This window comes from Aptenodytes patagonicus, chromosome 2 (assembly GCF_965638725.1).
Source record: "Aptenodytes patagonicus chromosome 2, bAptPat1.pri.cur, whole genome shotgun sequence".
NCBI lineage: Eukaryota > Metazoa > Chordata > Aves > Sphenisciformes > Spheniscidae > Aptenodytes > Aptenodytes patagonicus.
In genome coordinates, this window is record NC_134950.1 from 135,853,322 (window position 1) to 135,878,747 (window position 25,426).

The 25,426-nt window shown below is 39.6% G+C and overlaps 1 protein-coding gene across 2 annotated transcripts in view; it reads left to right on the forward strand.

The window, feature by feature from the left end:
• IGF2BP3 (insulin like growth factor 2 mRNA binding protein 3) overlaps positions 1-25,426 on the forward strand; it is a 118,585-nt gene that overhangs the window by 10,968 nt on the left and 82,191 nt on the right. For both annotated transcript variants that reach the window (XM_076331339.1, XM_076331340.1), the window contains one exon: positions 14,592-14,640. In XM_076331339.1, coding sequence (XP_076187454.1) covers positions 14,592-14,640 — 49 coding nt within the window. The remainder of the gene's footprint in view (positions 1-14,591; positions 14,641-25,426) is intronic.

The window sequence follows — 25,426 nt, forward strand, 5'->3', positions numbered from 1 at the left end:
ATTTAAGTTGATTCTAATAACCTGTACAAAATAAATCAGAAATGGTCTTAAAGTCAAAGCAAAGATATTTTTAAAAATATTGTGTACTCGTCATTAAATTTCTTTTCAGAGTTTAATGCTGATGCCCAGTAGCAGCAGTGTAAAATTGTTCTTGTAATGCTAATGCTGGTTCATTCAAAGATGCACCAGAATGCTTATTCTATTAAACTATTGTTCTTAAACACCCCCCCTCAAAAAAAAAAAACAACCCAAAACCCAACCAAACCCAAAACAAACAACCCAACCCAAAAAACCACCCCACATTAAGTTATGATAGTCAAAAAGTAGGTGACCATTTATTTATGAAATACTAAGTTTGGTTCTCAGTGATGGTCTGAGTCCTAATAGCAAATGGTGAGGTCCCGTTCTAATTTGGTAACTTGTTTTGGGTTGCTGCTTATTCTGTTCGCATTAACAATGTGTTTGCTAAGAGTGAGTTATATACCTCTATTTAGAAGTTTTCATTTTTTCTGGCACGCAGTCGAGAGGGCATTTTTATAAATAATGTGATTCCTACCCCCTCTTCTACCCTGGCTGCTCTCTTAAACAAGAAGTGACTGTTGGCATGTAAATATACTCAAAATTCTGCATTTAATATAGAACTGTAAACTTTTACCTGAAGTTGTGGAGTACACACCCTTTGTACAACTGGGCTTGATGATAGTTGTTCAATTAAACTCAAACCATGAGCAAAATCATCCTTTCAGGTATGTAGCGTGTGCTTAACCCATACGGAGTGGATGTTACGCATCACTCCTTGAAAGTAATCTTGGGAAAAGATTTAGAATATTTGTAATTATAATTCATAGAGCCCTTCAAGCTTTTTAGATTGAGTTAAAGGTTGCGTTACCTTTGTGTTTGACTAGCTTCAGTAAAATCACAAAATTGCATTCGCTTGCTGTGGTTGGCTTTTGCCTGCCGCTGTGGCAAATAATAAGCTTATGTACATTGCTTTTCTTCCTGGCCTTTTCGCTCACATCACCTGGTCCACACAGTTCACTTACAACGACTGTTACTGGTTTTGCATATGTTGGATTAAGTTCAGCATCTTAACATGAAAATGCTACTTCTGAATGCATGAACGGCAGTACAGATCCAGCATCGCACGTGTGGTTACGTCAGTCTCCTGCTGTATAGCAGTGCTGTGTTTTGTACTGCAGCTCTTCAAAATGGCTTTTCAATTGAAAGTTCAAGCTATCTTAACTTTTTAGCTATAGAGTGTTGGTGGAAATCACATGTAGTTTTATATTCCAGAAAGCCGCTCTTTGACGTAGTTCTGATTTGTGTCACTGGGTGTATCATTTTGGGTGGTACCCTTTAAAAAAGAAAAAAGAGGAAAAAAAGGCAAGGCATGGAAAAGTCTGTCCAAAACTTAGTCATATTTCACCACGATGAAGCCCTGCAAGTTCCCGAGGAAGAAACTGCATTTGAGCAGTGATAGTTTTCTGGAGACGGCTGTGGTGCATGTCCTACCTGATGAGACTTGGGCTAGATGAGGAGAGCTTTGCCTGGTTGGGGGGGGCTGAGCAGGTGCCCCGACCTGTTTCTTTTCCCTCTAACATCCAGCTCTGTGAACTTTCCTTGCACTCTGTGGATAACGTGCATGTGGTTACAAACTATTAAAGCATGTCTTTGAGGTTTGGGGGAGGAGAGGGAGGGAGCAAGCAATTGCTTTGTTTTGAGGCTTTTGGTAGCTCCAGTTCTGGTTGTTACTGGTAGTTGTCTCTTATTGTGTAGTCCAGCACTAGGCACGAAGCTGGTGCCAGCATAGTTTGAAATGAGCTGAATTTTTGAGGGGGATGATGGTGGGGGAGATGAGTGAAGAAGACATACAAAGAGTAGTGTTAGCAGAAAACGATCAGTTACTCCTAAAGAAGGACGATTTCTTTCTGTGGTTGAATATTTATCTTATAACATCATAGTCTTCCTTATGCTGATTTTTTTTTTTTTGTAATTAGGTATTTTTAGCTTTCTTCTGCTCTTTATTTCTTTAAAATGTTCTTCTTAAATCCTCAATTGTTGGGTGTATCTATATGCAGATGGAACAGTTGAATTTCAAACATTTGAAAGGCCTATTTAAACTATGCTAAGCTATGCTCTCAGGTAAATGCAACTTGATCTACTAGTGGGGGCAGGTACCACCTAATTTAGGTATCCCTGTTAACAAATGAGTACTGTATGACTGTAAAAAGATAGTAATTACTGTCTTGGCATGATAGTAAGTTTGCACATCTGTATACAAACTAAATTTGAAGTAATTAACTGCTAAATAATTTATTAAACATGGTCAAAGTGATCATAACTCATATGAACTTTGTTCCTAATCTTAATTTGAATATCTAGCAAAATGCTATGCATTTGAAAACTAACATCAAGGTTATTTGCATTTAGTAACTTGTAATGGTGTTTAACTTGTAAATCATACTTACAAATTAATTGGTTAGCTGTAGCACGATATAGGCCTTTTCTCTGCTTTGAAACTAACTGATCCAAATTTACAATTTTGCTCAGTTTAATACAAAGTGAACTAAAATAGTGTAAATGTTAAATGCTACCCTATGTAAAGAGTGCGGTTTTCAGTGCAGAAATGTAAACTCTATTTTTTGTTCTCTGATGATAACAGTGTATTTAAAACTATAGTGACAGTGAAAAAGTCAGTGCTTGCTGTGATCTTCATCCTCAAAACATGCACTATATTCTATATTTTCTGTGAAAAAGGAAATGAAAAATAATGGAATTATTTAAAAGGTGGTAGTGGCTATCCTATAATTGCTTTATATGCCACTTCTTAAACTCATGGCATTTTTTTACAGTATTACAAAAGCAGGGGAAATTATTAAATATTAACCATAAAGGTTACTAAAGAAAATACACTTACATCTCTTATGTTGAAAAATCACTTCTATATAACTTGCCTTTGAAAGAAACTGTAAAATTGAAATGTTGCAAAACTTAAAATTTGTGAACACCTGAATTTTAATTGTTGACTTTTCCACTTGAACAGGACGAAATGATACTCCAAGGCTTTCATCAAGGCCTGGTATGAAAGCTCAGGGATTGCTTTCCTATATTATACCATATAAGCCTGTGTGCACTAATCAAAGCTGCTATGACAAAAGCACAGAAGATTGTTTTGGTAATTCTTAAAAATGAAGTTTAATGAAAGATAACTAACAATATTTCTATTGAGTAAATATAAAAAATTGTGAAAGACTCTATGCACAAGCTGAGATGCTTTAACTGTGTCAGTACAAAATATTTACTGTGAATGTGGATTTACTAGTGTAGATGTACGTACCCTGACCAAAATTATTGCCCTATAAAAAAGGAGAAATAAGCTTTGTAGACAATAGAAAACTTTGCATGGTTGTTATTACTTCATAAATTTAACTTTTTAAAACATGTTAATCAAAGTTACTTTTTTCCAGTAACCCATCTTTAGATCAAAACTTAACGTAGAAAATATTGTGTGTATATTGTGCAAAGTGTGTATATCATTTAGCTCTACATCCCAACTGAAAGATGGTGCATTCTGTACTTCAAGGGTATAAAATTTTTTGAGGGGAGAGTACACAGTTATTCTAAATAACATGTAACTTCTTGCTCTAAGTACAGCTATGAAATAATTTTATTTGTTGCTGTTCTGTCCACACAATTTTTGTGTAATTGAATAGGATTTCACTTTTTGGGGAGAACTCTTCAGAGAAAATTACTTAAAAGAAATGACAATATTGTCTGAAAACTGTAAGCCTAATTTGTTTCTCTTTGCAAGTAATTTAAGTATAGAAAAAGCAATGGTGCTTTTTCTTTTAATTCTGCATCTGGTGACATTCAGCATAAAAATGACAAAGCCAAACAGCAGAGTTGTCACTTTCTATGACTTTTGGGTTTTGACAGGGCAAGAGAAAGGAAGGAAAAATATTTGGTGGTGATAGTGCAAAACCCACATGTTCTAGCACTCCTCCGGTACAGGTGTTATATCTCATCTGCTTTAGGTCACTTAATCAGTTTAAGGCTGTGTGGAATTGCCATTAGTAAGGGCCAGCATTTGAGTGCTATTTCTTCTTGTTGGTATTCAATTAGTTCAACAAAGTGTACTAGCAAAATAATTACTGGAGCATCAAAGTGAGAATTGTTATTTGTGTGATGTCTTAGCTATTGTGTGCATCAGTTTATACCTTAAAAGTTTCTGGTTTTTTTTTAAATTTTTTGCTTGTGTGAATAAGGTTTATTGTACTGAATCCTTTAAGATGGAAGAGCTTATTTATTTTAAAGCAAAAATAATAGGAAATGTACGGTAAATTTGACATTTCTTCTGTTGTAAAACTGGTGAAGTATTAATCTATTCCTGTTAGTGTGGTCTAGAAGATTTAAAAGAAGCTATTTGTCTTGCCAGTGCTTTTTAAACTTTTCTTGGTTTGTCTTGAGATTGAAGGGTGGAAAGTAGTAATGAGGAAATAGATTCTTTTTTTTTTATTAAATTTTAAAAAAAGCCTTCGCCACGTGAACAGGCTAACTGCAGGTCTTTGTTAGGCTTTGCTGGAACATCAGATGATGAGCATAGTATATCTCTTAAATGCTCAATTACCATGTCAGTATAAAGCTGTCCTCTTGCAAAGTTGAGTAATATATGTATTTATGAAAAATTAATAAAAATGGAAGTTTCGGCCAGAATGGATGCAGACTGAAAGCCATGCGTGCATGTACACACGCACATGCACTACGTTCTTTGAGTGGCTTTAAACATTGGAAAGAGCCTGAAATGTGTGGCTGTACATTTGAAAGTGTTGATTTACTCTCTTAACTCTGCTTTTAGTTTATTTTGTTCTTTTAAGCACTAGGACTTTATTCATATGTTTAGATATTATTATATAGACGGTTGCCTGAATGAAGTAGTTGGCCTTTGTTAATATCCTTTTATATCATGGAAGAGACTTGAAAATGCTAGCGAGCCTGTCTGTTAGGTGAAGCTTACATATGTGCTTAAAATCCAACTAAGCAAGATTTTTCATTTATTCTAGTTATAGCATGTAAGCTTTTTGAAATTAGATGGTGCTTTCAGCAGCACGAGTGTTTCAGTGTATTTCCATTTCCCAGACCTCACAGGAATCTTTGTTTACTGTGATAATTTTAGGAATTGGACATTAATTTGTGTCACTTCTTGTAAAGTAGCCTGAGAGGCAGCAAACAGGCTTTTCTTTAAAAAGTCTGTGCGTGGGGTGAAACAGGGAGGCAGCGGGGAGGCATGCGTGGGGATGGGTCCCTGAACTACCCTAACACCTCTCTCATTTTAAGCTCCGAAGTAGCTTGCCCTCAACCTGGAAGGTTTAAATCAGATATTTAATAGCAAAAAAGTAGCAAATAGAGGCTCCCTGCTCTCTGAGCCAATGTAACAGAGTCCTTGCAATTACACGCTACAAGTGTATAAGCGGAGCAACTCTTGCTATTTTACTTCAAGCCTTAATTTGCTTCCCCCTCCACCCCCCAAACCAGAACTAAATTTGAATGGTTAATCTGGAGCACACAGTGAACTTAAACTGAGTGTGAACAACCTTAGTTTCACTTGAGTCTGACCTTAAAGACACCAAAATGGGTTAGACTCCCCATCTATAGCTGTGGCGTAAGGAATCTGGAAAGCACTTCTGATGCTGTCTGCAAACACAGGCTCGTGGTTGAGCAAGTTGGTCTCAGCAGCGTGGTGGCTGCTGAGTTTGTTTATGAACGCTGCTGATTTTATTTAGATATTTCAGTCTGAGAAGGGTGAATCACTGAGCTATTGTTAAGACAAGATCTAATCTGGTGCCACCCCTCCTGTACCAAAAAAAGTTGCCAAAACTTTTACATCGTACATGATATCTGCGTCACTTATTTCCATTGAGTTTCTAACTGATGTTCAAACTTCTGTGGAGTAAGTGATGGTAGTAGGGAAGACATGCAAAATGAAAGCACTGTGAGGTAATATCCAGCAGCTTGCTTGGTGGAACAAAGTATCTTGTTGGCTTTTTTAATTATTCAAGTCTTGGTACCCTTTTTTGCTTCAGAAATGACACTGAAGTATCCTACACCATTTCTTTCTCCTCCTTGGGCTCTTTAAAAGGAGCTGAATTCACTGAAAATAAATTTAAAAAAAATCCTTCTTTTCATCCTATCTAGAGCTCCCCAACCCTTAGCTTGGCCATGTATCGCAGGGACATCATATGCAAGTTTCAGTCTAGAGCTGCTTCTTACAGCTGATGTAAAACTTCGCAGTTAGTCCATAATGGAAATATTGACTGCTTCAGCTAGCAGCCCCTGTGGGCACCAGGAAAACAGGTGGAGGGAGAGAAGAATCCTTTAGCTATTTTGGTGGCTGAAGGAAAGGAGGGGTGGGGAGGAGAAAGATAAAAGATGAGTATTGCGTCCCGTCATTAGGGGATTACTAGTTCATACTGGTTAGGATTTTAAATAGACAGGTTTTTTTGCATGTTTAGAAGCACTTTTGCATTTAAAGATGTTATTTTCAGTCTTTCATATACCTCCTGAGTGTTTTCACTGTTATCCACATCCCAGTTAATTGCAAGTCAGTGGTGGGGTGGGAGAATAAGTGGCAAGTGACCATAGCTCTAAAATGTTTGGTCAACAAAATTAGCTCAGTAGTACAATTGTTTAAGGAATACAGACCCCTGCTCTGAGGAGGAGGAGGGAAAGAGAAACTGTGGCATCTAGAAAAAAACCCCAAATACTCCCCAAAACACCCCCCCCAACAGGAAAAAAACCCAGACAAACCCCCAAAACCCCAAACCAACCTAACAAAAAAAAAAGTTTCAGTTTCTCCAGAGTTTCATCATGGGGGAAGAGAAAAGGCCTGAAATGTCAGAAGCCACAACAGTAGATGGAAGCTCATTTTCCTAAAGGATACTGGAACTTCCCATTAAATTTAAAGCAGTGCTTAATTCTTTAATTAAAAAAAAAAAAATCTTAACAGCCTTCTCATTACCAACACCTGGAAAATGAAATTTTTTTAAAATGAGAAATTCAACATTAATATGGTAATGGCAGAATCTTTAGAATTTTCTTTTTTAAAATGTCTTTATGGACCACTCAAGGGAATTTACAAATAATGAATATAAGCTTTTAGTCTAATTAGTGATGTGAAGAATTGTCAAACTGAAATCCTGATGCAAATGGTAATAGGTGAAAGCCTACTATCCGGCTAATCTACATAAACATAAGAACTACAGTCAGGCTTACATTGGTTGATTTACCTATTTTGTACGATGTAACTTGGATGTGCCAATACAAATCTTCTGGCTGTGCTTCTTTAGCTATCATATCCTGTCCACAAATATCCAGTCTCTTTCAGAGTGTTTGAGTTTATCCTGCAAGGAGAGCGCAGCCCTGTGCCCAGTCATTTGGCTGGTGGCTTTAGGGAGTGGAGCTGCATGGTGTTCTGGCCCCATGGGCAGCTTTCTGATCGTTCGTCCTGGTGGAAGGTAGTAAGCAAATCCAATGTTTCACAGGCACTGGTGGGAAATTTGATCATCAGCACAGAGGGATCTGTGAGGTAATCCAAGAGCTAGATTTTCATCTTGAATGCTGAGATAATACACCTCTCCAAAGCGGCTGCTTTGGTGGGTTCTGTGTGCAAGATGAAAGGGTAAAAGTGTGGTTAGGAGCCAACCATTATGTCTTGCATGAGCTTTGAGAAAAAAATTTCTTTGCCTAAATTTTATGGAAAATCCTTATTGTGAGTGGTAGTACAGAGTGCTTTTAAATCCAGGTCTGGGATTAAATAATGAGGCAACACAAAAAGAGGTATTGCTGCAGCTTGCCTGTGGCTTAGCCAAGCTTTGTCTGCTTGAATTGCTGAATTGGGTCTGAAATTGGAGCAATAACATTTCCTCTTCAAATATTCTGCTGTCCAGATCAGTGGTGATGTTTGTTAATAAGTCAGTATTTGAAACTATTCTACTTTCTTCTGTAAGTAAGGCATCAAGATGAACTTTCTGGTTCACAAGCTAATGGCTTGATTTGATAAAATACAGTAACAGTGTCATCAGTGTGCCTTGTAATATACGCTAGAAATTAATTACCTTTTAACAGAAATGTAATAACCTCTGCTTGTCACTTTACTGAACCTGAGTGGGTTTTTAACAAATTCAGTATACCTTTTTTTAGGTTTTTGCTTTTGTATTTATCAGAACTACTTGTTAGGAATAAGCAAATTGAGATGTAATTGTGTGTGTATACATATATATAATTTTATATATCTATATATAAAAAGATGGCTTAGAATGCACATTCAATAAGCTTTATTTGGATGGATTTATTACTATGTCTTAGCTGCTTTCAGGAATCAAATGTGAACAACTTAAAAAGACTGAAAAGATTGCTTAAACCCATGGAGTTTCAGTGTGAAGTCAGGAGGCAGGCAGAGACTGCAGCCCCTCTTACAGGACAAGCTACTTCAGTGGCTTAATCTGTATTGTTACCTACATTTACCATGAAGAAAATGGTAAGGAGAAGCCCCCTCCCTCACCTTGTAACTAAAAAACTGCTTCTGCCTTTTTCCCCCCAACCACACTAATATGAATTGAGAGTTAAGGATTTTTTATTTTGTCCTGTAAACCTGCTTTCTGGTCTCCTCCCCCCCCCCCCCCCCCCCCCCCCCACACACACACACACACACTAGAAGAGCATTAAAAACACTGATTCACTCTGTTGTGATCAAGCATCAGCTACTTGAAGCAACCTGAGGGGGAGAAACTCATAAACTCTGTGTGTGTGGGTAGCTTTTTGTGTTGGGTTTTTCTTGCCTGTTTTTATTTTGCTGGCTGCAGAGTAAACAATAAGACACCTCTTCCTCTTCCCCTATAAATTCAGTTGATTACCAGCACTTTTCCATTTGGCTATAGGAGTTGCTAATTTCATTACTATGGCTGTTCTTCTGTACAAAATGTCCTGATATGTTGTTTCTTACTGTATGGCATTAGCCACAGTCCGTAACGTTTTTTGTTGTGTGGGTTTTTTTTTTAAATATTTCATCTCCAGCTGTCTATGTTAAGTTTGTGTTGTCAGTGAAGTAAGTTTGAGAAATGACAGTTTTTGTCTTCACGCAGCTCTTTGGAGCTCGGGGGGAAAAGGGTTGTTTCCGTGAGTGGGTTTGCAGGGGCATCACGCGTAGCTGTCTGAGCCGGGGGACCGCGAACTCGGAGGCAGCGCCGGAGCGTAGCAGCACTCGGTGCTGGTGGGTATTGGCATACTCTGCATCTGTGCTGTTGGTGTGAGGTGCCGAGACTTTTTCCAGGTAACCGGTATAGCAGTGCCTACCTAGAACAGATGAAATGAATAAGCGCTTGGTCTTTGCACGTTCCTAAGAGTGGAAAAGGTAGACCATTTACTTTCTATCCCATAGGTATTGAGTTCAAACAATTGAATGGACTGACATTGTCGATGTTCACTTGATCTCCTTTTAAACATGTTTAACTCTTTTTCCATAGACTCTCATTTAAAAAGAGTATGTTTGCGCTGTGCAGGTTTAAGGCATTAATGTTGTGTGTAGTTCGTATGGCTGTTGAAATAAGAGAGTATTACGTGGCGTTATTGTTGAGAAATGGGAATTAAGGAGCAAGAGGCAGCACATCTCTGGGGGGAGGGAGGGAGGATGGTGAGAAGGGTCTGGTAAGAGTGTGGGTACAACAACAGTGTGGAAGTGCAGTTGCCTCAATACTTGTGTGTATGCTCCCTTCTGAAAGAGCCAAATTTTGACACACCTATGATACACACCATGAGATAAAAAAAAAACCACGGGACCGTGAGCAAAAGCATGATACTTTATTGTTCTTTGCTTTATAATTGTCTATCTTCTGTTTTTTAAAATTATTGTCCCTTAAGGGGATGTGCGGGCCTTGTGTGATTTGCCTTTGCTAAATGTCACATAAAGCATACAGTGAGATTGTATTAGTGAGTGAAAGCTTATAGTGAGATTTTATGTAACGCAGGGATGTAAAAATGGACAATTTTTGAGACCTTTTTAACCCAAGAGGATTTTGATAAGTTGAAGAAAAAAGGTGATGTATATAGGAAGGACAGAGAGAGAAGGAAAGAGTACGTATAAAAGAAAGAGAATGCTGAAATTGTGGGTTTTCTTCTTCCCTCCTCCCACCACCTTTTCCCTAAGACATGTTTAGTACTGTTTCATATGTGTAGAGGGTTCTTGTGGGTCTGGAGCATTGGGTGTCCCTGCACATGTGTTCTCTGTATTTACATATGAGAGATTACCCCTTCAGAGGTCACTAAGATGGCTTTTAGTGCCATTTAATTATCTATCTTTATGGTACTTTGCCCTTTCTGTCTCTGCGCACACATGTAGCACAAATACTCTGCTTTCCTTGTGAAGAGGCACAATGATGTCTTTTTGTTTTACTTGCTTTCAGTGTTGCAGAGATATTCATGTCCCCCAAACACAAGGCTCCATGTCTCAACATTCCCAGAATAAATATGTTGATGTATGCTCATCAGCAGTGGCTTGAAGTAACTGAATCCAGTTACCTGCATAATACCTGAAAAGAAGAATTAGAATGCGTGCAATTCCTCTTAAGAACAGTAAACTATTGCCAAATAATTGCTTATGGACTAACCTTATACAGAAACCAGAGAAGTCTGTTTTCTTCTTATCTGATAGAAGGTGTTTTGGGTGTCTTTGAAAAAGAGAAATGAGTGGGAATACCTGTTCACATACTGTGAACTATAGGTAGCTTTCAAAAACTTTCATATGATATAGAGCACAAACACAATTTGCCCAGATTTTTTTCAGTTGACATCTATTTGCAATGCCTGTTTAGAATGGAAGAAATGAATTAAGAAATCTGCTTAAACTGGAAAAAGTGCATACACAAGGCTTTCATGAGTCACATTGAGAGGTGCTGGCAATGTTTTACTATGATTTATTAAGACTAAGTGAGATATAGATTAAATGAAACTACTGTAATAAAATACCTTCATGTAATTTGAAAGGACTATTTCTTGTCTTACACACCTGGTATGACTGCAAGTAGTTGTAAAGTAACAAAACTTAAGATTATTTCAAAACAAAATAAAACAAAACCCTCTGTGGGTTTATGCTGCCTGGGATGTGATAGCTATAGGAGCTTTGCATATACTGTACTTTGCTGAAGAAAATAGGGTTATGAGGAAGATGGAAAGCACCCTAAAAGAGCTGATGATGTCTGATTTGGGAGGGTATTTCCAGGAAGATGCTCCCATATTTTTCTCTTTCCTTTCCCCATCTATTGTGTAGAGTTTTGTCCCTGTGCAAAAGCATGCTTTCTGAAGTCGGAACCCATCCTTGTGGAAGCTGTTGCCGCTCCGGTAAATTGTCAGACCCAGCTTTGTCCCTTACTCTCTGCTGTACATTTGCATTGGGATTTTTCTTGAGGAAGTTGAGAGCTGATTCTCCGTGGGCTCATGTGCGTGCAGTAGAGGCGACTGCAGATCGCTAATGCCGCCCTGCAGCGAGGAGCTGTATGGGGCTGCCAAAGCGTAGGAGATGAGCGGGAGGAGCGATCTCTCCGAGCAGGAGCTGCGCAGGTTATCGCGGTTTGTGGTGGATTCAGTCTCTGTCTGCTTGCTGCTAGTTCAGTGCTTGTTCTGGTCCTGGGGACACAAAAACACCTCTGTCATTTCTATCTATCCTTTCTGTGTGGGGAGAAGGGCAGAGAGGGAAAGGGGTTACAAGCTTCATGTATTTTTAGGTAATTTTAAGAAATATATTTAGCCTTTTTTTTATAGAAGCTGATAGTAACTGAAATGGAGAAGTCTCAAAGGTCTTTTATCTTACACTGGTTCTGTGAGATTCCTCTCTTGGCCATGCAAAGCTTTATTAATTTTTTTTTCCTATTGCTAATTGTGATACAGCAACAATGTTAAAAAAAAAAAAATTTTCACATGCATCAATAAACACCAGACTTGAAACTTGTGCATTGGGTAACAAGTTAAAATTACTTGCAGTGCAGCCAAGCAACTGATGAAGGTGTAAATAATTTCAAATTAAATGGTTCATATAGCTGTTCTTGTATTTTTGAAGTGACCTTTCGGTTTTGTACAATAGGTGTCTCACTATTGCCATAAATTGAGGTGCACAGCGGGACTGTACCCGTTTTGTACTTTCCTTGCCATTTCCTCTGGCTCTTTATGACTGTGGTAGAGGAACTGGTAATTTTAAGGTGGCATTTCTTCCTTGCTCCTCTCCCTTCCTCCTCCTCCTCCTCCTCCCTTTCAGGTTACTGAAGTTATTTTTGTGCTACAAATGTTGGTTGGCAAAGTTTTAAATTGCATCAAACTCTTCAGTCCCTCGAAGCCCTGTGGGAAGAAAAAGAAAACAAACCCCAAACCTTATGTTGTGTCCTTTATTGTTGAGTAAATGTAGAGATTGCTTTTTTTTGTCCATCTTTCAGGTGCTGGGCAGTAAAGGAGAAGATACGTAGGTTTTCCTTCTGAAATGAAATGTGAGGTGGCAGTTGTGTGTGTGTGAAACTTGTGTAAGTGCATCTGGAAAGGACTTTCCCCTCTCCTTCTCACCAGTGGATATACACTGCTCAGCGTGAGCATTTGCTGCTTAACTTGGCGTGGAGTTGGGGCGAGACCTGTTGTTGGTATGCTGGCTGGGTTGTTGCGTGCTCAGATCCTTCTGCGAGTGGCACTCCTTGCTACGAAACTCTCATGAATTTTAATTTGAATCTATAAGTGTGAGACACTAATGGCATGACACAGTTTGAAGCACATTGAATAGCATATTGGCTGCCAATTTTGTGGTTTGGGATTTTTCTGCATTAAAATTTCCCAGTATTTTTAATATTGAATGAACATCCCCTTTTATGTTCTACTTTAGGACCCAACTTTCAAGTTTCAGGTTGCTGTGTGAGATTATTTTGATATTTCAGAGCAGTGTATCACTACTTTAGGGTGGTTGTTTTGTAGTCGTATTGCTAGCTGAGATTACAGTTTAAGGAAATCTTTTCAGACTTCAAGGAAAATTTCCCCCCTTCCTATTACAGTGAAGCAACTCCTGACTCTCTTTGCTTTATTGGAAATGAAAGCTTAAACCGGGTTGTGCGGTTTTCGTTCTCCCTTCCTCGCCTATTTATATGATCAACTGCTGAAATCAGCTCTTACTTGCTTGAGAGGGAGTGAAAACAGCTGAGAAATGCTGCGCAACCGAGACCTGTTCATCTTTTCTGGAGAAAGCGCGCTTGTTGCTTGATCTCATGGTTGCTGTGGTGTTGGGGGTGACACCTCCACGTGAGGACAAGTTTGGGCAAGGTGGCTTTGCTCCGTAAGCTCCGGCTGCATCCCGAACAAAGCCTGTCGGGAAGAGCATTTCAAGATGTGAAACACTCACTGCAGTCCTGTGTGGGTGGTGGCGGTGTTAAGGAAAGGAGTGTATTTTAAAAGGATCCGAGGGGGAAAATGAAAGCTTTCGATTTTATTGCGAGACGGGAACATCTCTAAAACTTGTTTTGTTGCAGGAGTTTACTGGCCTGTATAAGTTTAACAAACTTCTATTCTGTTATAAAAAGTCCTTAAAATGTGAAGCGTTTTTCTGTGAGAGGTCAGTATTAAAATGCTAAGTAAAACTGCGTGTTTGAACACAAGACACTTATTTTAGCTGCTTTGGTGAACCAAAATGTAGTTGAGACTTTCTAAGCTAGCCCGCTCTGTGTTGTCCCCCTCTCCCTTCCCCAGATCTTCCCAGGCTAGCCAGACTGACCCAACCAGCATGCCCCACCTGAGCCCAGCTGAAACTCTGTTAATCTACACATTCTTGTAAATCCCAAGGGTTTTGTGGCATCTCTGGCATTTATTTGTTCTCTCACTTTGGGGGAAGGGAGGAGACAAAGGACTTGGCTGTGAAGGCAGCTAGCACACTGCCAGGCTTTGCAGTAGCACTTCAAAGTGAATGTTTTGTTTACTAGATAAGCAAAAACTGATGTAAATTTGGGGTGTAAATACAGTGAATTTCCTGATTCTTACCCCCTCCTCCCTATCAGAGATGGAGAATGTTGGCCATATAAATGTTAGAATATAGTCTGTCATTAGGCTAATCAAAAGCTTGATATCAAAGCAAATGGATTTATTCAAATTTGTATTCTCTTCCTTGAAGAGATGTAGAATCCTGAAGTATCTTCTTGGTGAATTAAAAAAAAAAAAAAATATTGTCTGGCGGGGAACCCAGTACAAATATGTGGGATTATCACACCCATTTATAACGGAGAGAGTTAGATACTGAAGGCCTTAAAGCTGAAATAGAAATAGTCTTCAAGAAAAGTGGAGACTTCAAGAAATGTAACAGCTGTCAAATGCGTAACAAGTATTTCTGTAACAGCTCTTTGGCCTTCAAATTGTTTTGACCTGACATTCCCCCCCAGTGATCTGTTGGGTTTGAGTTGTGTATTTGATTTTGCCCCTCTTAGTATGACAGATGCTTAAATGTGGACACTGCTATGTATAGTCTATCTTGCAATAATGTTTTCTTTCTGTTTTTTTAAAAACTATTTTCTTTAATTTATCTGCAGGAGTCGGAAGCTTCAGATCAGAAATATCCCGCCTCACTTGCAGTGGGAGGTAGGAAGTTACTTTAAAAATTGATATCTGTGCTTAAAACTGTGTTTCTGTTTCTCTCTATCCGCAAGACTCTTCCCCTTCCCCCACCTTTCACTTGCTTTGCACACACCACCCATTCTGTTCTGGGGAAAAATCCTTTGGAAGAGGGAACAATGGAGCCTTCTAAGCAGTTCAGATAACTGCCTTCATTTCTGCTCTCCGAGTTAACCATAAAAAATGTTGAAATGGATTCTTTGGTGAATACTGACTTCCTGATGCAGTCACTCTCTTTGACTGAAAGCTTGTCCGTTTTGGACCTTGCTGGTGTGTAAGTTCAGTAAACTTAATACAAGTTCATATTTAAATACTTGGCCAAAACCTTTACAAAAGTAGAAATTTAATGCTGATCCTTTTTCTTTGATTTTTTTTTTTCTTCCCTTGCTCCTCTATAGTGGTGGCATTATGGCAAATTGTTTGCTCATGCTATTACGGTTATTGGCTTTCACCGATATACTGTATACTTGCTGTTTATACTCCACAAATAGTGTTAGAATTTTTGCAGTAGATGGGCTACTGTGAGAATGGATCTGTTTTCTTTACTGTTTTTCTACCTTGTATGTGTTTAAAACGTTGTCTTCACGTTTTACTAGTGGTAAGTCATCCTTTTGCCTGAGGGAGATTCGGGGGCGGAGGGTTTGAGGATAAAGCTCCAGTAGTGGTGTTCTCTGAGCAGGTTTGGTCTGCCTTCTTCATCTGACTTTCCATCTGCAGCTACTTCTTTGTTTGCACTGCTTGATTACTTTCTGGCTTTGGAGAAAAACTGAGGCATTGCTCTGTCCAACCTAGGCTGTCAACCACAGGCTTTCTGTAAGATATCAGCACACACCACCTCTCATTGCTTCAGCCTGTCCTTCTGGTGTGTGCTGTCCGTATAAGCATTTCCCTTGCACTTTCCAAACCTTGTGCTCTCCTCAGTTGAACCGTATCTACCTGATACTTTTTATTTCAAATTCATAACTGCTTTTTTTGTCAAGCTTTTGGAAAAAGTAGTAATAGAAATGGTTGATGGTGGCTGATTTGAGGATTAACTTATATTTTGTTACAAACTTCCTCTGAGGATTTTGTGTAGGAATAGTATCAGAGCAGAGGCATATGATTCAGAAAAATGTGAATAAACACAGATGTAAGCACTGTTGAGCAGAGTGCATCAAAATGCTTCTACCTGCTCATCCTACCTTACATGTATGTAGCTATTACTGCTTGTATGTTATAGGTATCTACCCTGTTTCTGATCTGCTTCCTCACTTTTAAATTATTTCCCTCTCTTCCTCCATTGCTGCAGTTTCTGTGGTGACATCTGGTCTCAGATGTTCCCTCTGCCCCACCATTTTAAAACACCGTGTCTTCCTAAAGTTCCCAAGGAAGAGTTAAAATTGTCCCTATTAACATCATCTCAACCTTGCCTAGATGTCCTGAAGTTGGTTGTACAGACTTGACCCTTTGTTGGGGCACAGAATTTAGAGGGTTGAGGCCCCAAAACAACTTCTACAATATTTTTGCATGCTCTTACAACATCAGGGCTGCTTGCCAAATACAGTTTGTCCAGAAACTTCCTAAAGTTTTTCTTTGTAAGTGCTGGTGGTCTGTCACTTCTGCACTAAGCAGGTAAGTTTTGTATGTTCTCAAAAGAGTGCTGATGACAAAATACAGCAACTGGTGATTAAATTCATCAGGGAACTGTCTTATGTCAAGCTTACCTTGGGCTCTGGTATATTTTTTTTTTTTTTTTTGGTGCTAAAAGACCATGCAAAAACTTCCTCTGAGCTCTGTAAGAAAGTTTTGGATGATTCCTCCTTAAAACACATCTTTTTTTGCAACCAGTTGCTTGGTAGGGAAAGTAAAAGTTTATACATACAGAGAGGGATTTATATCGAAGCATGTTCTTGCATAATGTTTTCTGAGGGGATGGGGTGTGTGTGTGTGGGGCAGCTGGAGCAATTTTACTTAAATTGTTTCTTATAGTCCCTCTGTGCCAATCTGCTTGCCTCATCACTACTTTGTTAATTGCTTGAATCAAGACTGACTTCTTCTAATGGGTGTGAAATCCTTAAAACCCAACCAAAAACAACTGATGAAAGAGGTCTAGGTTAGTTCAGTTTATCAGCCCTTGTGTATGTTTGATACTGAAATAAAAAACACACTTAGTACCCTGCAACACCTTTCTTTTTAGTGAGGTAGGGATATGTGAAAAGAATGGAAGAAAGATTAATGTTCTTGTGAATTTTTTTCCTAGTATATCCATTATTAGGAAGATTACCTTGTCGTTCTTTGCAGAAGTATTTTCTTAAGACAATTATTTCAACAGAGCTTGTTTTAATTTTTTTCTTTATAGAAAACAAACATTTTACATGGGAAGCCTACAGGTATGCCCCTAGCAGTCAGTGTGCATGCCTCTAGTTTGGTGCTTTGCGGTTGTTCTTGTTGCCCATGTGTCACACAGTGGTACACGTAAGTCCTAGGCTACGTGGGACTGGGACCCAGCAAGGGTCTCTGTGCATACCCACACCCAACAGGGATGATCCTTGGCTTATAACAAATCCCCCACAAAACCTCTTATAATAAGGAGGGCATCCATAGAGTTCTCAAATGCAGCTCATCAGGTTTGGAGAAAGCATGTCTGGAAGAGTGGTAGGGATGCTGGTCCCACAGGAATGTAGCTGAACTGTTTGTAGTGTGAAGTGTAACAGTTTGCTGTTACAAGAGCTCCCGCTCTTGAGCACCCCAGAGAATGGTATTGCCTCCTGGCTTTCAAAATCAGAAAAACATTTCAGGGAATAAGTTGAATCTGAACGGAGATTGTTTTGCAATACATCAGCTGAGGAAGGTGCCCCATCATTGATATAGGTGCTTTGTTCTCCATGCAGGTGGGAGCTGGCTTTTAAGATTCATGGATTGCTGGGGTAAATGAGTTTCCTGTGAAAGCTTTGAAACAGTTTCACTGGTGTACCTTCTTATCTAAGAGGCACTTGCGCTTATTTAGTAAAATCTAGTGCCTTTAGTAGCATGGAAGAGAGAAAACATTGAACTTCAGTGTTAAGGAAACCTTGACTTCCCCTTGGAAGAAACTGGGTATCCTGAAGATTCATGTGAGGTAGGACACTTGACCATAGTTATTCCATGCTGATTGGGAAATGAACATGGGTCTAAATGGCCACAGAGTAACAAGCACTTATTAATAAGGCTTTTCATAAACCAAGTACACAAATTCAGATTAACTATTTGCTTTTCTGGCTGCCTTTTTGGAGAAAAATATTCCAACTAGTTTTCTCCTTCACATAGGTTGACGTTACTGAACAAAATACTGACTCTTACAACGAGCCATAGCAATTGGACTTGTAGTTGTTTCCTCTGGGTAATGTAAGAGTTCACTGTGTACTCATCAGACCATCATTGTATAAGTAAAAAAGGTAAGATAACCCTTTTAGACCATATTCAGGGCTAAGTGGTAGAAGAAAGGCAGATAATGACCTGCTATAATCTGCTGAGTTACTGCATTAAAACAAAACCACAAGGTTGCTATCCTGAAGAGCTCACTCTTAAAATGCAGCTGTAAAAGATAAAATTCTAATGTATTCCAAGGCATTCAAGGTTAAGTTTTACACAAAACTTGCCCGGTAATTAATTTGAACATCACAAGAAGATTTTTGGCAAGGTTCTGCAGGTTTCTGTACCTGTGGGTTGGGTACTCCTGTACTACTTGCCCAGCTAGGAGAAACTGGAGGTGAAGGGAAGGCAGCATCTCTGTCTGAACTAAGACAATTTAGGGGTTGCCTCAGACGGAAATTGGATTCTGGACTGGTGGCGGCTTATCCAGGATCATCGAGGAGGTAATTTGCATTTTCCCCCCTTCCCTCACTGGACTGTCTGGGTTTGAGGGCTCTGGATCAGTGCCCATATTCCATAAAAGCATCATCACTTCTGGAATGCATCTTCTTCCTTTTATTCTGCTTGCATATTTATTCTGCTTGCATATAAATTGCATATAGAGGTTATTGTATCAGTTTAGTAATTTGAAGGACGTGCATGATCAGATTTTATTTTTTAAATAAATCAGTTTCACTTGTTACGAAGTTTGTTCAGTGAAGCAAACCCTCAAACAATTAGTGCACCTATTTTAGTGATAGTAGGTGGGTACAGTTTCTCCCCCCCCCCCCCCTTCTCTCCTTACTAATCAAATACAAAGTCCAGATTGATGCTAAGAATCATGACAAGTGAATGATTTGGCACACCACCTTTTCCCATTCTTCACACATACCAGTCTCATCTCTTTCTCATTGGAAACAAGTACTCTGGCTCTATGGTCTCTGCAGAAAAGTAAATAGAACTCTATTATTCTTTCCTGAACCGCAGTCTGTCAAATGCTGTTTTGACTCCTAATTTGTAACCGCAAGTAATCTCTCACTTAGCTTGTGAGCATTCAGCACTGGAGGTGTATTTGCAAGACAAAACGATATGCCTTCTAGAAGGAGGTCTAGGTGTGGTGATTTAAAACTGAAGTACCTAGAGTTTGTTTCTGATTCAACATGATGGGGATCCAAGTAGAGTTCTTCTGAGAAGGAACCGTTATGTGAAATGTCACCCTTTTTTTTTTTTCTTTCTTTTAAAACATTTTAAAGCTAGCTTCCTCAGTGTAGAAGATGCTTCAAGAGATTTTCGTTCCAAATATTTTTTCCATGTTTAGTGAATAAAGTGCTAGAGAACAGACTTTCAGGACACAGATGGTGCCAGAAACAGCACTTGCTGGCTCAGCAGGAAGGTAGCTGTTGAAGAGTTCCCACTTATCTTCTGTGGGCTTATTTCCTTATCAGTTTGTATGGAGCAGATAAACAGATACAGTGTTGATGAACTTCTTAACAAAAAAGGTAGACTAAAAGCCCAGCCTGTGGAGTGTGAACCTGTTGAGTGAGCAGAGAAGCAAGAAAAACATTGTGAATGTGTATTCCTAGCTTTGCTGTGAGACTTGCAGGTTGCTTTCAGGGACAGAAATGCGTGGGAAGGGAGGTCTGATTTAGCTCTTCCAAAGGCAAAAGGATGTTACTAAATAGGGCTTGGTTTTTCCTCACTTTTTCATGGAAATGAAAAATGAAGTCTCATAGTTATGCTGAAACCTCTGATGTTTTAGATTCTCCAAACAGAAGTAGTGACGGAAAAGGATTTCTGGATCAGAGTTGCAATGTGAGTGCAGGTCCTGCATTGAGGTTTACGTCAATGCAAGAAATGTTTGAGCCCTCTCCACCCATCTGCATATTTTGTAAGACAACTTTCAGTTTCTTTAAAAGAATTGAGATGGATTCTGATTGTGAGTAAATGTTAGTAAATATTCTTACAGTGCATGTAACTGTAAGGATCTGTAGTAGCTTGTGTTGTTTCTTTAATTAAAACAGCTAAGCTGTGTGGGGCGGGTTGTTTGTTTTTTTTTTTTTAATCTAGAGATGCAGTGTAAAAACTAATATTGCTGAAGGGTACCTGCTTATGATGCAGCTGATTCTAGAATGCCACGGGATATGAAGAGGACAGGTGGGGAACTTGTGGGTTTTAAGAAAGGAGAAGAAAAACATGAAACCATTGCAATTAAGAATAAATTAGGATTATACAAAGCAGGTATTTCACATAAAGCAAGATGTAAAGGAGAGATGCAGGAATGAGCTGAGCTACAATGAAAAGAATTCTAGAAGAAAGATGAATCAACAGTAAAGAGGCTTAAAATGTATTGAAAAATGATCTTTCACCTCAAGCCTCCTCCAAGAATCCTAACTTAATGTAGTGCTATAAAAATAATGTATAGCTATAAAAATGCTAGTAGAATGCTAAGCATGCACAGATTATCTGCTGCTGCCTGCTAGGTGTGGGAATCTCTGGTAGGGATCTTTGTTTTCTGTTTCCTCCTCAGTGTGCTACATCAGGCACTAAGCTGTACTTTTTGCCGATTACTAGTCCTACTCAGCAGGAGAATGGAGAACATGTTAGTCTGCAGCAGTCTTTTACATATTTGAAGACCTACAATGTTTAGGGAGGGTTAAGGAGGGAGTTTAAGTTATTTCAATCTCTTCTCAGGACTCTTATTTCTAGGCAATTGATTGTTCTTAAGTCTTTCACCTGGGAATGTCCCATGAGGCTTCTCCAGAGTAGTTTCTGTAGTTTAAGATCACTTTGAGCTCTTGTCCTCTGGTATGTTTGCACTCCATTTCAGTCGTATGCCATCTTCAAATTTAATAAACACAAACCTGATACAACACTAGATGTGGTGGTCCCTGCAAACCCTATGAAATAGAACTCTTAAGTTTGACAATAGGCTGGTGATGACTGTTACCTGGCAGTGATCACAAGGTCAACTTCTCACCTGCTGTTGTAGTGTTAGCTGTGATTATGAGTCTCTTGTAGGGGACAGTGTCAGAAGCCTTCTGAAGAGAGATCCCCCCACACGTAGACTGTTAATTCCATTCTAATGAGAAACTGGAGAGATTTATCAAGAATTACGCACATCAGACAAAGGTTGAATGTTGATCACCCGCTTATTTTGATTCCTAACTACAGGATACAGCAGCCCCTGGGGCAACGCAAAGCCCCTGGGCAGCACTGCCTCCTCCTGGTCTTGGATCTATACCCAGGGGAGTGTGGGGGCTGCTGGGTATAGGATAGTGGTCTTTCCTTTCTGCTATCTGACCTGGGCCCCGCACTCTGAATTAAGTATTTTGCCTGAGCTGCACATATTTCCCATTGTCTAGCTGGGCTTAGCAGCAGGTGAGGCAATCTGATAAAGGAAAGTGACCATGTCTGTGGCAGACCACCCAATTTGCACTTAAGACAACATACCGGCTTATGTTGGGATTTTAATTGCCTGGCTTAATTATAGGGGGTGATATTTACAGGTATATGTGAGGTAATAAACACCTTTTGCAGGTGTTTAAAATACGGGCTGTAGGAGTGAAGGTCCTTGGATAAACATGCAACAAGCATATTTCTCACTTGGAATGATTTATTCATACGAGTGTGTAGGCTACAGCGGTGCTGATAACAGTCTTACAGTTGTTATAAACAAGGGGAAAAATCTAATGGGGAAAGTAACTTTCTTTGAGAATTGGACTACAGCATTTTTTACTTAAATCAGGATCTTATTAGAAGTAGTTGATAGTGATGCTTTTATCAAATGTCTGCCCCTATTTAAGAGTTAATATCCCAGATACCCCCACTGAAGATACTTGGCTGTGCTTTTGTTATAGTTGTAGGCTTAGAAAAGTAGCATTGTGTTAGCTGACACAACTTTTTTCTCTAGGAATCTTGTATAGCAGTAGCTTAGGTTAAAGAATAGAGATGTTAGAGGTGAGGTCAGGGCTCTGTTGTGCTAAGCACCTAGAAGATACGGAAGGTAGTCTTCCAACCACAAGAACAAAACATAATGTTAGTACTCGATTTCAAAGAAATCGGAAGACTTACGAGGTCAGAGCTGGCTTGACTGACACAGTTTAGAGGTGTGAAAGTTGCTCTTCTTCCAGGTGGCCAAGGTGATAAATTGAAAGAATAGGAAGTGGAAGATTTTTGGGCTCGTGCCGCAGGAAACGTGGTGTCGGGTGGTTGTTCAGGCAGCCACTTCAGCTGGTGTGGCAGAGGCAGGAAGGTTGGCTGAGCAACTCTTGAAGAAGGTGCTGAAATGCCACAGTTCTTTTTGACAAGAATATTAAGCAAGCTGGAATAACTGCTGGCTTCTCTGAATATGCTGAGTAGTAAGCTGCAGTGATTTCAGGGCATGGTTTGCGAGCTGTTGGTTAACCCTGCTGTGGAGGGGGCAGGACAAGGAGTGGAGGGAAGCATCCGCTTGGACCTGAGACTTTTAATCTGTTGTTTCATCTGAGTCACGCAGCTTTGTGATACAGTGAGTTGTCTAGATCTCTGTGTTGGAGTATGAACTGCTTTTGGCTGCAATGGGCTCTAATGTCAAAGCACAGAAAACCAGTCAGTTTTAAGTGCTAAATGTGGCCATTACAACTAAGACATGCAGAAGCTTTATGTCTTTGGAGACTGCATTTATGGGCCTATATCTTATTTTTCTCCCAACATTCAGTGGGAGAAATAGCTAAGTGAAGGGTTTAAAAAAAAAAAAAAGGCATGATTCAGTGCGACGGTTTGATCAGTGCAACTGTCTGATCCAAACTTTCCCCCATCCAAATTTGTTCCATTGTCCTGTGACTGAGATGAGAAAAATCCTGTTTTCATGACTAGATTTTGATCTTCTAGGATAAAGGAAGGTGCAACCTGTGATCCCTTAACTTTTCAGAAATGTTCTAATACTTAAAACAGCTGTTAGTGTGCAAGAATTTTGGCATTGTCACCATGGGGTTGCTTGGCACTGTTAAAACAATGTGTTGCTCGCAAGCCTAGAATAATATGGTTACTTGTTTACCCTGCCACTAACAGTGACTCCAAAACTTGAGAAATCTTAAGACACACAAAACTTGCTTGGTTCAAAACCCTTCTCGGGAAACCAGCCACCAAATCTTACTTTTTATTTGCAGTTCTAGAAAGGTGTCTGTCAAGACATTTGTTCAAGGGCTCAGTTGCCGAAGTCTTGCACCCCTTAGCTATAATTTTTACTTAAGGAATAACTTTAATCATGGTGCAACCTCTTTATCCAGTGTTGTGACATGTCCTTCCATAGAATTACAAAACCATTCAGGTCGGAAGGGATCTCAGGAGGTCTATAGTCCAACTTTCTGCTCAAAGCAAGGTCTGTATTGAATTCAAACCACATTGCTTAAGGTTTTGTCCAGCCTTGGAAACCTCTGGGAATGTAGTTTGCACAACCTCTCTGGGTGACCAGTTCTAAGGATTAATTATTCTATCAGTAAGAATTGTTTTCCTTAAACTTGGTGAGGACATCTGTCATCAACTTGAGCCTATTGTCTCTTGTCCTCCCACCCTGCGCCTCTGGAAAGAGCTTGGCTCTGTCTTCTCAATGACCTCTGGGGTAGGCTGCTGCTATGCTCCCCTCAAAGCTGTCTGTTCTTGGGCTCAACAAGCTCAGTTCCCTCAGCCTCTCCTCGCTGGAGAGGTACTCCAGCCCCCAACCATCTTGGTGTCCCTTCACTGAACTCATTCCAGGTTCTCAACGTCTGTCTTGTACTGTAGGTCCCAAAACTGGATGCAGTATCTACATGTGATTGATTATCCCCTTTTACTCAGCGTTCATTAATTTTCCTCCATCCATTGCCTGTGCTCCTGTTAATACAGCCCAGGTTGTCGTTTACCTTCTTTGCTGCCAGGACCTGGCTCATGTTCAGCTTGCTGTCCACCAACACCCCACATGGTCTTTTCAGCAGAGCTGCTCTCCAACCAGGCAGTCCTTAGCCTGTATGAATGTGCAGGGGATTATTTCTTCCCCGGTGCAGGACTTTGCATTCGTCCTTGTTAAATTTCATCAGGTTGCTGTTGGCCCATTTCTCCACCCTGCCTATGTCTCTCTGGGTGGCAGCCCTGCCCTCTGGCATGTCGACTGTTCCACTCAGTTTGGTCTCATCCCCAAACTTCAGGAGGGTATGCTGCAACGCCTCCTCCAGGTCATTGGAAAGGATATTAAGCAGTACAGGCCCTGGGACAAACCACTTGTTACTGGCTTCCAGGCAGAGTGTGGCCGGGTACCGTCCTCTGAGCTTGAACTGTTATTCATCATAGCATTATTACTGGAAATTAAGCTGGACGTGGAATCTCTGCAAATCTGTCACCTGCATGCATAGGAGGGAAAACATGTCTGGGAATGGTATTGTATCTCTGCAGATAGAAATTAGGCTGCATGCTATTGCTGGCTATATTTCCTTAAACACAATGACAAATTAACCCATTGTTCAAACCACCCTTAAGTGAGATGGCCTGGAAGTGAAATAAGCAGCACCAACACGCTGCTGCTTTCTTCATTTCATATGTAATTGCATGATCTTGTTTCTCACTGGTACTCTAATAGCATAAAAAACAAACCACCAAGGGACTACTTAGTGAAAATTGTAGCTTCTGAAAACTCCATTTTGAATGCAACCTCAGTTTAGCAAGTTGTAATGGAAGTCCCAAAGTATGTTTTTGATCTATGAAAGAATATACTTTTTTGATAAGAAAAATATGCTCTTATCCCTGTCAAAGCTATTGACGTAGCTTTTCTGTGTCTTTTTGCATGTAAACTTAGTCTCTCCTAATTCATGCTGCCTGATATCTTAAATCGTGCTCACTTTAGTTTTTCTGTGAAATGAGGAACCAGTAGTTCTTACTGGTGTTAGGTTTTCTGTGGAAGTGCTGGTTTTAGATGTTGGGAGTGCAGCCCACAAATTCCTGATGAAATGAGATGTCGGTACCTTTTTTGTTGGCATGTATGAAGCTATTGGTAAAGCTATGTGCTTTTGTAAACAAAGAATGCCCTTCAAGTGTGGTAAAATTAATGTGATTAAGAAGCTAGTTACTTTTGTCCTGCTCTTGGAGAAGTTTTGAACTAATTTCAGTTACCTGCCTTGAAAGAAGATGTTACTAGCAGGGATTGTTTCTTCAGACTTACCAGTTGTCTAATTTGAAAAGAATTGAAGGAAATGCATAAATGAGTTTTTCCTTAGGCAATAATAGGAGAAATGTTATGAACTCTTGTTCATGGTAGCCAAAGGAACAGAAAAATGTTAAGTTCAAGTGGCCTCAATGATTCTTTTCTTAATCCACTTACTCAGTTTGTGCATAAAGAACATAAACCCAGCAACACTGGGTCAGAAAAAAGGTTTAT